This window comes from Kogia breviceps, chromosome 1 (assembly GCF_026419965.1).
Source record: "Kogia breviceps isolate mKogBre1 chromosome 1, mKogBre1 haplotype 1, whole genome shotgun sequence".
Classification (NCBI taxonomy): Eukaryota; Metazoa; Chordata; class Mammalia; order Artiodactyla; family Physeteridae; genus Kogia; species Kogia breviceps.
Window position 1 is genome coordinate 61,631,800 of NC_081310.1, and position 15,245 is coordinate 61,647,044.

General features: G+C 48.1%; 1 protein-coding gene and 1 pseudogene across 2 annotated transcripts in view; one reads left to right on the forward strand and one right to left on the reverse strand.

Moving 5' to 3' along the window:
- Positions 1–370: 370 nt before the first annotated feature.
- CAMK1G (calcium/calmodulin dependent protein kinase IG) overlaps positions 371–15,245 on the reverse strand; it is a 28,620-nt gene continuing 13,745 nt past the window's right edge. For both annotated transcript variants that reach the window (XM_059041181.2, XM_059041171.2), the window contains exons 3-13: positions 14,215–14,343; positions 10,795–10,869; positions 8,526–8,664; positions 7,766–7,889; positions 6,320–6,395; positions 5,159–5,271; positions 4,319–4,397; positions 2,768–2,855; positions 2,107–2,531; positions 1,396–1,523; positions 371–1,261 (exon numbers count right to left, since the gene is read on the reverse strand). In XM_059041181.2, the coding sequence (XP_058897164.1) occupies positions 1,433–1,523; positions 2,107–2,531; positions 2,768–2,855; positions 4,319–4,397; positions 5,159–5,271; positions 6,320–6,395; positions 7,766–7,889; positions 8,526–8,664; positions 10,795–10,869; positions 14,215–14,343 (1,339 nt within the window). In that variant the 3' untranslated portion in view covers positions 371–1,261; positions 1,396–1,432. The remainder of the gene's footprint in view (positions 1,262–1,395; positions 1,524–2,106; positions 2,532–2,767; positions 2,856–4,318; positions 4,398–5,158; positions 5,272–6,319; positions 6,396–7,765; positions 7,890–8,525; positions 8,665–10,794; positions 10,870–14,214; positions 14,344–15,245) is intronic.
- On the forward strand, positions 14,500–15,196 carry LOC131764745 (small ribosomal subunit protein eS25-like; annotated as a pseudogene).

The window sequence follows — 15,245 nt, forward strand, 5'->3', positions numbered from 1 at the left end:
AGGTGGCACTGTTGTCCCCAAGTGAGGAAACCAAGGCACAAAAGGTTGAGTGACTCCCCCAAGGTCACAGATGTGGCAGGCAGGGCAGAGCTAGGCCTCAAACCCAAGTTCATCTATTACAGGCATTAGGAGGATGGCTGCTCCGGCTGGGCTGTCTGGGTTCCGGTGGCACCTCCCCCAAGGGGTTGTTCTGAGAAGGAAATGAGTTGATGCATGTAGCTCATGTCACTAGGTGCCTGGCCCACTGTGTGTCCCCTGACCACCCCTACCGTCGCTACCTGACCTCAAGCTCTCCGTGCATTTTCCACTCCAGAAGGCCCAGAAGCCCCTGAGCTGCTTCTGACTTAGAGAAGAACCAAAGGAAGCCTCATAGAAAAAAATATGTTCATTTTATTCAGCACAACACAGAGCACAAAGCTGGAGGGAGCGGGAGACAAGAAAACTGGGAAGGGACAACAAGGTGCCTGATTTTCAGGGAGAGAAAGGGGGGTAGAACCAGGATTTGAATTACTGGCTGAAACAACAGCCAACTTCCAATTTTTACTTAATCGAGTGTGTGTGTAGAGGGCATCCGGCCAGGATAATAATTCCTTATGGTACCTGGCTTTGGGTTTCTTTCTTTTTCATCTTGGAGGGTGTGGTCCTGCTTTCGGATGGGGGCAGGGAGGGAGGTGGATCTGAAGAGTGCTAGCCCAAGAGTGGGCTGGCCGGGTTTGGAGCTAATCCCGGAGTTAGGATTTGTACTTGGAGAGCTCACAAGCAGACCACGAAGCTGCCTGTCATTCATGCAGATGCGCAGGCCACTCCAGTAATGAGCCCATTCTGGCTATGAGGACGGAGGCTGGAGAGGCAAGATCCAGTGTGTGCTGAGCGGGGAGTCTGGGTAGATGCTCCATATGGCTTTGCTCGGAGATGGTGACGCAGCTTGGCCAGCGCATTAAGCTTCTCACGACAAACGACACAGACCCGGGTGAGAGCTATCTACGGACGCTGTGCAGAGCCACGGCACGTAGGGTTGGGGGCACGGAGCAGGCAGGCCAGGGAGACCTGGAAGCCTCGGATGCCGCCCCTCCTGCCCACAGCTTCGGTGAGGCCTCCACGCTTGGAGACTCACTCCTGGGCCTTCTGTGAGGGTCTCTGCCCCAGGTGGCAGATGTCTGCTGCGCGTAATCAGGCGTTGCTCGGCTTGCTCTCCCTTCTTCCCACTGCAGCGTAGACTCCAGGTTTGGAAAGGCAGAGAAGAGGTGAATAGCTATCTCTCCTGCAGAGGAAGGGGCTTCAGGGTGGGGGGTTGCTGTCGCCTCTGGTGTCCCTCGGACCCCATCACTGAGACTCTGTGACTGCGATTTCCCCCTGAGCCCACGGCCCTGGCCCTCCTCCCTCTAGTTCCCTCACCTGAAAATTGTAGTGACACAGACACAGGCCCCAGGGATCACATAATGAGACAGACACCAGTCTGCCCCACCCGACAGTGAGAGCTGCCGCTGGCTTTAACTGGCACCATGACCTCCGATTTGAAGTTCCTGGAAAGGAAACGGAGCAGCGGGCTATGGGGTATTTGAGGAGGAAGGAGAGCCGGGATAGTTCTCTGTGCCTGTGGCTGCCTCTCAGCCCTCCCTTCATGAGGTTCAGAGAGTACGAGCCTTTATAGAAAAGATGAATGAGATAACCAAGCCCCCAATGTCCCCCTGAAACACAGAGGCCCTGGAAACTCAAGGAAACTAACGCCCACCACTCACATCTACCCAGCTTTCTGCAGGCATTTATAATCCCTGTTGCCTCACTAAACTTTGACAGTACCTCTGTGGGGCAGGCTGAGCAGGTATGATCCAATCAACCCATTTTACAGATGAGCAAACTAGAAACAGAGATATGGATTGAAATGACAGTGGCCACACAGCTGGTGAGGGGTGGGGACAGGACTGGAGGCATTTCCCTTGACCCCCTCCTCCCCCCCATCCCCCACATCCAGAGCTCTTCCATCCTACAGAGCTGCCCCCAAATGGGAGAGGCTCTTTGGTCAATTTCTTTCAGCTCCATTGCCTGAGTTCTTTCAGACCCTGGCTGAGCAGGGCTAGGCCTTGGGCTTTGGGTGAAAATACGTACTGTTTTCTGTTGGCCTTTTTGAGGAGCGTGGGCTCAGAGCAGTAAGACGACTTCCCTTTGGTCCCGATGTTCAGGCAGCTGGAGCAGCAGCCACAGGGCCCGACGGCCAGGGGCCCCCGCTGCATGGGCACGAGGCTGCTGCTGATGTGGAGGGAGCCGTGGATCAGGCAGTTGAGGGACCTGCCCCCAGGGGCAGTGGGCGGGGGGCCATGCTGGCAGGGCAGCCGGGTCAGGGCGGGGAGGGCCCCACTCTGGTCCAGGGCGGGTGCCTCGGTGATGGTGATCTCAGGGGAGCTGGGTCTTGAGGCTTCAGAGGCTTGAGTGGTGGGTGGCCTGTGCTCTACCTCCGGGCGGACACCTGGGCTGTGCAGGTTCATGTGCAGCTTCCTCATGTGGTGTACCACGGCTGCTGCGTTGAAGGCTTGCTGAGGAGATACGAGACCAGTCTCTGGCCGTCTCCATCCTCAGAGGGCCGTGAGGCTTCAGCTTTCCCTTTGCCCTGTGACCTCTTGAAACCGATGTGTGCACTTCTCATTTCAGAGAGGGTTCAGGGAAATCCAGGGTCTGCTGGGAGACCCCAAGGAAAGCCCCTCCCCCAGCCGCCCCAGCCCAGCCTCCAGGGCCTAGACAGCCTGCCTGCCTCCTGGAGAGGACAACTCACCCTCCACTTGCTCTTGGCAAAGTTCTTCTGGATCTGGAGGCTGACTGACGGGTAGATGTCCCGGTGGAGGGCTGTGTTTCCGTTAATCCTGCGGGCGTGGAGGGGACCCCTGGCTAGTGGTGGTTACAGGGACTCAGCGGGGTTTGGGCAGGGGCTGGGCATGCAGGTCCAGGGTAAACTGAGTGGACTGCCTCAGGACAAGGGCAGCCAGAGCTAGGAAAGGGCTGGAGCCAGGGCTCCTCTTTCCGCCGGGCAGGTCATAGGGGGCCTATGCTTTAGAAACTTGCTTTAGAGCTGGGTGGGCAACCTATAGCCTGTGGCCAAATCTACTCACTGCCTGCTTTTGTAAATAAGGTCTTGCTGGAACACAGACACGCCCATTCATTCAGCTATGGGCTATGCTGCTTCTGAGCTGCAACAGGCAGATTGAGTAGTTGCCATGGAGATGATATGGCCAGCAAAGCCTAAAATATTTACTATCTGGCACTTTATAGAAAAAAAGTTTACAGACCCCATCCCCCCCCACCCCACGTCAGAGGGCCTTTGGGCTGTCACCATCCTTTGGCTCAAAACTTTGCTCAGAACCCACCTTCTCCTGCAAACCTTCCTCAGTAAGGCCACCCAATACAAGCTGCCCTTTTCTTGTCCCCTCAGCCTGTTATTCATCCATCTCTAAGTGTCCCTCAGACACTTGCCACGTACACAGTACTTTCTAGGTACTAAGGGACCCAGAGAAGTAACAGACTCGGCCCTGATCACTAGGGACTTACAGTGTAGGTTTGAAGCCTTGTTTCATGCCATGAACTAGAATAATTCATGGTGCGCTGTGTAATGGATAAGGAAAGATGGGAGGTCTGTCCAGATTGCAGGAGGCAGGGTTTTAGAGAAGGACAAAAACTGCTCTGGATCCTGAAGAATGCTACATCCAATGCAGGGCATTCGATGTGGTGAGAATGGTATGACCCAAGGTGTAATTTGGAAAAAAACTTGGTTTAGAAGGAGGGGGAGGGCAGGGAGAGAAATACAGCTATTAGGCCTTTCTGGAATACAGAAGGTATGCTGGGAATCCTGAGAAATGAAGTTAGAGGTAACAGCTCAGGCCAGGTTAGGGAAAACCTAGGCTTGCTGTGGTGGGAACTGGGAGCTTGTAAATTTCCCAGCGGGGGTGTAGCATGAAAAAAGAAGTGTTTCAAGACTTTATTTACCTGCTTTACCAATTGGTTGCTTTGTGATTGTTCTCAAAGCACCTTGCATGGAACAGACTTTGACCTCAGAGTAAAATGATGCTCTTAAGGACAGGGCAAAGTTACCTGTCTAGCTGTGTCTGCCTCCTGAACTTGACTACATGACCCAGCTGCCACCATTGGGTCAGAATCCACTTACTTAAATGCTATTTTCTTCTCTAGCTAGATCTGCTCTGTGCCCTTTGCACGTCACACAGTAAACAGCTAGGGCAAGCAGACTCCAGGGAAACACGCTGTGAACGAGTCAGCATGGTGTTTGCGGACCGACAGGTGAGGGTCTAGAGCCCACCCCCCATTCCTCACTCACCAGGGGTGCCTCAAGGCCTTCTCACAGGTGTACCGCTCATTCGGGTCCTTCTCCAGCAAGTGGCAAATAAAATCCTTGGCTAGGGGGAGCAATCAAAGATACAACAGATAAGGACCAGATTTCATGACTGATGGAAATTCACTTCCAGGCTGGTGGGTGGCACCGAAAACATCTTTAGCTCATCTTCCAAAGAGGCAATTTTAAGAGTCTTGAAAGAGAGAAAAAAACCAAACCACCTAACAACAACCCACCACAAACCACCAGAAAGGCTCTATGCAGCCGTGTCACCCACCCAACACTGTAGATACATCTCTGGGTACGAGGCACCAACGTGACTGATGTCATGCGGATGCACATTTGCACCAGTCAGGGGCCAGCACCGCACATGGGCACACGTGTGAATGCTAGCTTATCCCAGCTCTGATCCCCACTTAATGGACCCAACAACAAACACTGATAACCTTCCCACACACAGACGTTGCAGACTCCTGAGTTTGATAGGTGAAAGGCAAAACTTGGCCTTGGTTTTGCCACTCCTGCCTGGAACACTCCCTTGTGCTTGGCTCTGCCCTCCTGGCCCCTCATCTGAACCACCTGCTCCGCTGTTACCAGACATACTGCGGTTCTGCCTCCAGGAAAACAGAAGCATGAACCTGAGATGCGAATCACTTACTTGGCCTTTGACCCAGATGAAGATTTCTCCACTTTCCTTGGAGCCCGTTCTGTTAGATTCCCCAGGGACGGTCAAGAGCCAGGAGTGGCATCCTTTGTAAAGCTCTTGTCTCTTGGCAGCCTCTGCCTTGAGCCTGTTATTTTGTCCTTCACGCTGGCTGGTCTTACCTGACTCAGAAATGTCATCCCAGAACGGAGACTCAAACTCATAGTAGCCCTCCTTGATTTTCTCAAAAAGCTTAGACTCAGTGTCTTCATAGAAGGGGGGATACCCACACAGCCTGCAGTGGAATAGGAAGGTACATGCTGCTGAACGGTCCCATCCTCCCTGGGCCAACCTCTCCCCTCTGTCCAGCCTCCCACTATATACTCAGGTAGGCAACAAAAAGGTCCCCACCAGCAGTGTGACCAGGACATGGGTCTGCCTCTGATTCAGGAATGATGCAGGTTTTGTCAAGTGTTTATGAAGGAGTCAAAGCTTGGAACAGGCCACCCTGAAAGGCTTCTTTGAACATTATATCCCCCAAACCCTCACCACCTCTCCACATACTTCCCCTGACTCTCAGATGATATATAAAATATTTTTAAGAAGGATGGTAGAAACGTCCACTTGAATGTAAGTTTCATGAGGGATTTTTTAGGCTCCTTTGTTCGTCATTCTTCAGTACCTAAACCACTGATTGGCACAGAGCAGACAGTCGCTGAATATTTGTTGAGTAGATGAATGAAGAGAGGCATTATTCAACATAAGCTGAGGAAATAGAGAAATGCATCCACACTGAGGAGTCAATGACTAATCTCAGGTTATTTTCCTAAGAGCAAAGTTTGCTATAGGTGAGAAGGGATGCTGGGGAAGAGGCGGTGAGCAGGTTTGGAAGGGACAGCCTTAGAACGTGTGGAGAGGAGCGGTGACCAGGTTCGGGTTCATCCAGGCCATCATTTTGCCTTGGGCTGATGTTGCCACTTGGGCTGACGTTGCCACTTCTAAGCTTAGCTTGGCTTCTCCCTCTTTTATTGGTCACTCAACTGAGTGGGACTCAATACATTTATATACAGTAAATGGGGGTGGGGTGCTTAAAGAGGGAGTGCCATGTGGCTGAACAGTGGGTTCACACTGAGCTCTGTTTTTATAACCTGGTGGAGATCAGGACAAGAGCCTTTGGAGCTGTGTGCGTAAGTGTGTGTGTGTGCGTGCGTGTGCGTGCATGGGTACGTGCACGTGCTTTGGAGGTGGATGCTGCTCAAGGAGCTGAGATGGGGAGGAGAGAAGGAAGGGTGAGCAGGCTCTGAGATTCCTCAGGAACTAAGCCAATGCCAGCTTCTACTCACAATATGTAAGTGATGACGCCAATGGACCAGCAATCCACAGCCTTGCTGTAGGGTTTCTGGGCCAACACTTCCGGAGCTGCAGCAAACCAAAGGCAGAGTCAAAGTGAGCAGGGGCAAGAGAAAACGCTGAGGGGTGAGGGACAAATGTCAGGAAGCAGCTTAACGAAGAGGACTAGCGTAGCCCCTGGGATAGTGTTGTTTTTTAAGACTGAAAATTCCACTAGGGCAGGGACTGTGTCTTTCCCAGCAGACTAAATCTTCCTCCATCAGACTGAAAGTTCCCATGACAGGGCCTTTGACTCCCCCATCAGACTGGGGCTCTCCAGGGCTATGTTTTCCCCATTAGACTGAGTACTCTCTGGAGGCAGGGCTTACATCTCCCCACTCAGCTGGGGGACCCCCAGTACAGGGACCTTGTGCCTCCTTTCAGACAGGGAAATCTGCAAGGTAAAGGCTGTCTCTCCCACTAGATTGGGATCTCCCTGAAAGCAGAAGTTCCATTAATTGAGGACTTCCATCGAGTAGTAACTGTTCCATCAGTCTCTGTTACCTTCTGAGGGCAGGGCTTAGTCTACCCCATCAGATCAAGAGCTCCGTGAGGGAATGGGCCATGTCTTCCTCTGATTGGGAGCTCTAGGGCAGTAGTGAGCTGCTGTCTGCATTTATCCCAGATACCAGGGATTTGTATCCAATGGACTCAGTACGTGCTGGTAAGTGACCAACCTCTCTATTGGGGAGAGAGAAGATTTCCTCTGTTGATTCAGCATTGTACTTCCCACTCCCAGCCCCAACCAGGTGATGAGTGGCTAAGAGGGAAAGGGCAGTAGTGGATGCTCTGAGTTTTGGCTTTCTACCTCCTAGATCCCATGAATGCTCTCTCCTGGTACCCTGCCTGCTCTCACCTTTTGGGGGGCCCTGGAAGCCTATAGGGTTGTTAGGCAGGAGGCCCCACTTCTGCCAGTTTCCTAGGGTATTTTCTTGGGTATATATTTGGGAACCCATATTTGAGTTCCTCAGATTCAAACACAACACTGTGCCTCCAGGATACCACCAGTTGGGGGGCTGAGGTCTTCTCCAGACTGGAAGGAAGTAGAAGGAGGTCTAGTGGCCAACCTCTCAGCAATTTACTGATCTCTGCGTTTGTGATCCTTTCTCTGTGCCTGGTCTAGATAAAGGCAGGAAGTCTTTCTGCAAAAGTGAGAGCAAAAGTATAGACAGGAGGAGTGGGAAGGCTCAGGGGTAGGATGTCTTTGAAGATGTAGGATTTGTGAGCAGGAGGGGTAGTTCCAGATGGATTGGCTGGCCCTAAACCTCATAAGTGACTGTCCTACCAGGATCACCCCTGAAATTGAACACTGTCTCCTTACAACAATCCTTCTTCATGAATAACATCCATGTGGTGGAATGTAGCCAACTGGCCAACCTCCCTTCTCTTCCTAGACTCACCCACGTAGCCTGGGGTCCCACAAGCAGTGGACATGACACCATTCTGCTCCATCTTGGAGAGACCAAAGTCCGTGATCATGATCTTAGAATTCTCCTCAGGGGTGAGGTACAGGAGGTTTTCAGGCTATGGGAGAAGAGAAATATCATGTAATGCAGGATATAATCACCTGAAACAAGCATCACTTTCCTTATCCCGATACATAATTTCTTAGGGAGCAGCATCCTGTGCTCCTGACTTCAAAGCCAGACTAATCTTCCTCCATTCTTCCTTCCTTCTTCCTACCAGACCTTCAACCCCTCTAACCCAGCACCTTGAGTTTTGGCTTTGGCCCTGACTTTGCTTAGCTTTATAACTATTAATGTACTAACCCTTCCTCCTCACATCCCTGACTACCCTAAGACTGTTTTGCTTGTTGAGGAAACCAACCCTTAGTTTATTTTCTCTGATCTCTCTAAAGTCTGGTAGGTGTCTGTGACCACGTTAGCTTTCAATAAGTATTTATTAAATTTGACTGTGGCTAAATTCAAGAAATGTGTGGATTATTTTGGTATCCTAGTAGGGTGAGGCTTAGTGAAAAGTTCAGGAAAAGGCTGAGGTGCAAATGAACAATGATTGTTCAGTCACCCAAGATTTGTTTTAGAATCTGAGGGATGAGTTAGTCTAACCCTCTCATTTTACAGAGCTTAGACTTCTCATGACTCATGCAGCTTCCTAAAGGGTCATTCCCTGTTTCCCACTGAGAGGGCCCCGCCTTGGCACCTTTAAGTCTCTGTGGACGATGCCATTCTCGTGGAGGTATTTCACTGCTGACAACACCTGCTGGATCACCAGGCTGGCATCCTTCTCTGTGTAGACACCCCGTTCCAGAATCCGGTCAAAGAGCTCCCCACCAGAAACACTGTGGGCACAGGGGCAAGTGCAGGAATCCAGTACTTATTTCAGGTCAAAGGGACATGAATTCATTTGTTCTGTAGCCCTGGGGACACAGCTGTGGTGGAACAGGCAAATGCCCACAGACTGTGATTCGAGGGGTGCAGGGAGAACTACTCCAACCTCAGAACACATTCTTTGGGTACCTGGAATGATATTACTAGGGAGTCATTTATTTGGGCCAACCATTGACCTCTCCCTGGAAACTTTTTTTTTAAATGCAAAATGCTTCTGGTTAGGGTTTTGCAAGAAGCCAATAATCAACACAACATTGTAAGTCAACTATACGTCAAAAAAAAAAAAAAAAAAAGGAAGCCAATAATTGCTTCCTGTGGACACATTTCTTATCTTAGCTGCCTTCTTTCCTGGCCTAGGACACAGGAAGCCATGATGCAAAGGAGAGGTGAAGCTGAAATCAGACAAAGTAGGAAAGAGAAGGAAGTTGCAGATGAGGGCTTATGCCAGGATTTCTTTCCTCATTTTGGAAAGTTGAGATACTTAAAGCTGAAATTATGAGGTAGAGTCATATAGTAACTCTAATAGTAATAGTGTTTTTAGGCTCACATGTTATGGTATCTGAGGATTCAGAGGAGCTTTAAGGTCAGGTCCAACCCCCATGTCTTGAATGTTCTCTCCACTATTTTTGCCAAGTTTTCTAGACGGTACTGGAACACATCAGTGGCAGAGAACTCACTCCCTCCTAAGACAGACTGTTTTATTTTTTGACACTTTCTTACTATTTCTATATATTATGATGCAACCTGATTCCCTGTAGTTTCTGCAAGTGACACTGGTTGTGAATATGCACACGTGACAGCACCATGCAGCAATAAGGAAGTAGAATTTCTCTAATCAAAATGCACACCATCCTACTCCTTTTGTTTCTGTCCTGAAGCTCTGGGCTCTGCTATGGGAGCTAGAGGCCCATGAGAAAGATACTCTTTGTACACAGGTATTCCTGACTCAGAATGCCCTGGGTCCTGGAGCTGGTGCTCTAGGAGGCTTGACGTACTTTGGTGACATCTAAACCCGCCCACCTTCCTACCTGGGTGACTGTGTGCTAATTCTGTTGACTTGACCTCATTAAGGTGCCACATGGTCCCTGCTTACTTCTTAGTGCTGCTCTGGGCCCTTCCAAGCTCACTCCCTTGACTGCTTGCTACCACTATTCACTGGGCCTCAGGTGAGCCCAGGAGTTAATAGCCTGAGTTAGCTCATTAACATTTCTGAGGAATCAGCCTATCAGTCAAAAACATTGCATCCAGCTGTGCTGATGGCCGGGTGATGTGTGTGTGTGTGTGTGTGTGTGTGTGTGTGTGTGTGTGTGTGTGTGTGTGCGCGCGCGCGCGTGTGTGTGTGTACTTTATACACAGAAGCATCTCTGAGCCTAAGGCTGAGCCCTCAGGAGCACTGACCAGCCCTATAGCAGTCACTCTGAGGCATAGCTCTTATTTGGATATGACAGTGACATGGATTCCTTTCTAATGGGGTACCATTTCTGTCCTACACATGGGTACACACACAATATCAGCTTATTGTTAGCATTGGGTGCCTCTCTTTTGAGAAAGTCATTCTTTCTATTGAATTGATATCTCTCTACCTGTGGTTTCTACTCCCATGGTACTTTTACCCTGGAGGATGTTAAAATATTTAATGCCCCGTTAAGAGGACATAGACTGACTGGTCAAAATGGACTCAAGCTATGGTGCCAGAGAAGGGTTCTGGAGGCCTCCTGCTATGTCAGGCATTACCCCTTCAATTGTAGGGTTGTGGGGAGGTCCAGAAAGTTGGGGGTATAGGGAAGCAGGGAAGGATCGACAGGTTAGGGCCACAGCTATTTGCTGACTGGTAGGAAATATTTTAACAAGTGGTAAGGTTACATTGGTACATAACAACTCAATCATCAGCCCTAGTTTTACCCCTCTGTCCACTCAGAACACATGCATGGCCAGAAGGAACTCTTGGCATTTCAGGGTCTCTTGCACTAATTCTTGATTTGTCTTTTAATCACCATCCTTCCCTCATCACCGACCAACCTCTTCTGGTCCTCTAAGGCCCCGCAAGACATGTGCGGAGAAGCAGGTCACCTTCTACTTACAGCTGCATGACCAGGTAGTAGTGAGTGGTGCTCTCATAGATGTCCTCCAAGGTCACGATATTTTCATGCTTGATCCTGAGGAAGAGTAAGGGTAATGGAGAAAGGTATATGGTTCAGGTTGTCCAGACAAAGAATGCAGATCTAGCCCAGCTGGACTTTTATTTCTTTCAGAGACTATTGCTGACAATGTGTAGGAAGATAGCGTCCTTGTGAAGCCTTCCTAATAAGTAGGCGGTCACAAAGAAATTCCAGAGAAAAGATTCCCAGAACGGTGTTCAGTACATATTTTTGAATGGGTAATTGATCCTCGTGCCTTCAGGGAACAAATACTTCATTGTTACTCCAGGAATCTCTTTAAACTTTACCAAAAGAGAAAGTTAAAAGAACTGAGGGAGGCTAGGGGAGCATCGATCACTAGGTTATCCTACAAAATGGGTATCCAGGTCTCCTTCAGAAACATCGCATGAAGTGTAATCCCTCAACAGGTGGGATTTTGGTTAGCTAAGGCTCCTCATGGGTAACCACGGAGGGAGTGCTGCAAAATTATTGTTCCAGGATATTGTGAGAAGTAAGATAGATGCTCATTTTGACATGCTCAGTTCGGTGGGATGCCTTAGATCAGTGATTCTGAAGCAGGGGCTCTTTTGTCCCTGAGGGGATCTTTGACAATATCTAGTGACATTTTTGACTGTCACGATTGGGGAGGGGGGAAGTGCTCCTGGTATTTAGTGAGTAGAGGCAGGCATGTTGCTAAACATCCTATAATGCTCAGGAGAGCCCTCAACACAACAAAGAATTAGCTGGTTTAACATGTCAAGAGCAAAGTAAGAGAGTAGAACTGACATATACACACTACCAAATGTAAAATGGATGGCTAGTGGAAAGCAGCTGCATAGCACAGGGAGATCAGCTTGATGCTTTGTGACCACCTACGGGGGTGGGATAGGGAGGGTGGGAGGGAGACGCAAGAGGGAGGGGATATGGGGATATATGTATACATATAGCTGATTCACTTTGTTGTACAGTAGAAACTAACACAACATTGAAAAGCAGTTATACTCCAATAAAGATATTTAAAAAACTAAAATGGCAATAGCACTGAGGTCAAGAAACCCTGCCCTAGATTACCTTTGTCTGGGATTACTCAGAGGCTGAGGCAAGCAGAATAATCATATTAGCTGCAGGGTTGGTTTCTAGGCAGCATCTCTGTGCATGCCCATCCAGGAGAAAAGTCTCTAAGAAGTTTTACTCAAGGCAGTGCAGCACAAGGGTTAACAGACTTGGAGTCAGTTGGACCTGATTTCAGGTCTGACTCAGGCACTTATTAGCTGGGTAACCTTGTCTGGTTTACTCAAATCTTCTAAGCCTCAATTTCCTTGTCTGTAAAGTACATCTTTCCCATAGAATTATATCAGGATGAAAAGAGATAAGATGTGTAAATAGCTTAGTACAGTGCCTGGGGAAATAGAAAACACATAAACAATAGTAGCTAGCATCTTTAAGATATCAAAAAAAATACAGACCCCATGCAGTGGCTACATGATGGATTCAACTACATTTATAATCTGATGATGCTAACAGTACTTTATTGATGACTTACTCACTGAACAAATATTTATTGAGCACCTATGCTGTTAGGGACTACGATGCAATGATAAGAAAGACCATCTTAGTCCTTGCTCTCAATAAGTTTACAGTCTCTACCCTAATCTCCCTGAAGCCCAGACATACATCTCTAACGTCCTACCAGACACCTACCTCTATGTAGAGATAGGTGGATATTTATTCAATATATGTAGAGGTAGGTGGATATTTATATTTACTATATTGCAACCAATTTCTATTTCCTCTCAGCCTACACATCCTTTTCATTTGCTATCCCAAGTAATGATATGACGGTTAACATAACAGCTTAATCTCAGGGTCTTTTTTTTTTCTTTCTTAAACTATACATATGTATTTTATTTACACTTTGATCTATTTCATGATGAACAATTTTTTTCCATCTTAACCATTTTTTAGTGTATAGTTCAGCGGTATCAAATACGTTCACATCGTTGTGCAAAAATCACCTCTGTCCATCCACATAACTGTTTTCATCTTGTGAAACTGAAGTTCTATGCCCATTAAACAACAACTCCCCATTATCCCTTGACCCCAGCCCCTGGTAACCACCAGTCTACTTTCTGTCTTTATGATTTTGATTATTCTAAGTACCTCATATAAGTAGGATCATACACTATGTATCTTTTTCTGACTGGCTAATTTCATGTAGCATAATGTCCCCAAGGTTCATCCATGTTGCAAACATACTGCAGAATCTCCTTCCTTTTTAAGACTGAACAATATTCCATTGCATGTATATCCACATTTTGCTTATCCGTCCATCCACTGATGGACACTTGAGTTGCTTCCATGGTTTAGTTATTACAAATAATGCTACTATGAACGTGGGTGTACAAATATCTCTTTGAGATCCTACTTTCTCAGGGTCTTTTTAATGCTTTTCTTTTTTACACTCCTACCAGCCCACCCCCAAACCTAATCACTTCTCTCTCTGAAAAATTTCTTGAACCCAGTCTTCTTACCACCACGTGATCTTGCCACTACCTTTGCTTGCATCCTCACCCTTTACCTCGATTATTGAGAAAGTTTGTCAATTGGTCTCCTGTCCTCTAGGCTGGCATCCTCCAATCCATCCTCCACCACCATGTTTAAGAGGGATGGCTCTAAAATATAAATCTGATCCTGGGACTTTTGACTTAAAATCCTTTGATGACTTTTCTTTGCCCACAGAATAAAGTCAACATTCTTTATCATGGCATCTAAGACCCTTTATTAACAGATTCCACTTGACCATTTTAGTTTCATCTCCTGTCCCTTGACGGTACTCACTCTCAATTCAGGGGTTTCCAATTCTAACTCTCCCCTAACATCCCTTGCCAGTCCATGATTCTGTGTTAAACTTTATGCTTCTCTTGGCTGGACTTCCCTTTCTGTACTGCCCCTCCTGCCTCCACAAAATTCCACTCATCCATCAAGGTCTGTCTTCTTTGAAAATGTACCTAAAACACATACTCGTGAAAACACACATATAGGCAACCTGCATCTGTCTCCTCTGAACTCTGCCTTTTGCTGTGTGGCTCACATCCAATGGGACTGGTGCTACTTATGGGCACTTTTGACTCTGTTCACAAAATGCGAGCTCCTGAGGGTAAGGAATTTTGTTGGTTTCATCCTCGTGATCTTGATGCCTAATAAACTAATATAGCTGATGGATCAAACTGACCCATTAGCTCAATCAAAGGGAGTAATACCTCTGGGTGTGGAAATTCAGCCCCAGTCCTTCTCGAAGGTAATTTGTGAAGGAAATGTTGTGATTCCCACGGTTGCACTCGACCAACCCTAGGACCCACTCACTTTTTCAACACAGCGATCTCATTCTCCAGGCTGCTGTCCCGGAAGGCAGGCGACTTTTTGATGCACTTCAGGGCAAAGAGCTTCCCCGTTACCCTTTGTTTCACCAGGAAAACTTCTGAAAAAGCCCCTCTGAGTAGAAGACACCAAGAGATAAAAATTAGTACTGGCCAGTAGAGAACATTGCTGGAGGCAAAATAGATAGATGAAAGAAGGTGTGACTGGTAATTCATTTCACTGTCATCGTGGGCACCCGAGGAGCCGTATCCATGGCAGACCCCATCTGACATGCCCTTGTGTTCTTTCTTTCACCTATCATGTGGGAAAGAAAAGATTCTATTACAGAATCAGGGACTAGGCAGCTGCTTTTGCCTAGTTCCATAATTTGGGATTGGTTCCCAGAAACTGCTTTAGCTCTGGAGATTTCTCCTCTTGGCAAACCCATTAAAGAGAGGCCACTGCTGATCTTAGCGAGGCGCAGTGATAGCACTTGCTCTCCCGGCTTCACTAGGCTGCCCAAGGACCACAAGAAGAATAAGGATGCCGGAAAGTCAGCGAAGAAAGACAGAGGACAAATCTGGGGGCAAGGCCAAAAAGAGGAAGTGGTCCAAAGGCAAAGTTCGGGACAAGCTCAATAACCTAGTCTTGTTTGACAAAGCAACATATGAGAAACTCCGTAAAGAAGTTCCCAACTGCCTTCCCTGGTGGCACAGTGGTTGAGAGTCTGCCTGCTGATGCAGGGGACACAGGTTCGTGCCCCGGTCCGGAAAGATCCCACATACCGTGGAGCGGCTGGGCCCTGGCCAGGGCAGCCCTTCAGGAGCTCCTTAGTAAAGGATTTTTAAGCTGGTTTCAAAGCATAGAGCTCAAGTAATTTACACCAGAAACACCATGGGTTGAGATGCCCCAGCTGCTGGTGAAGATGCATGAACAGGTCCCACCAACTGTACATTTTGAAAAATAAAACTTTATTAAATCAAAAAAAGAGAGAGGCCACTGCAGAGTCAAGTTACTTGGCTTCTCCCAACATGGTA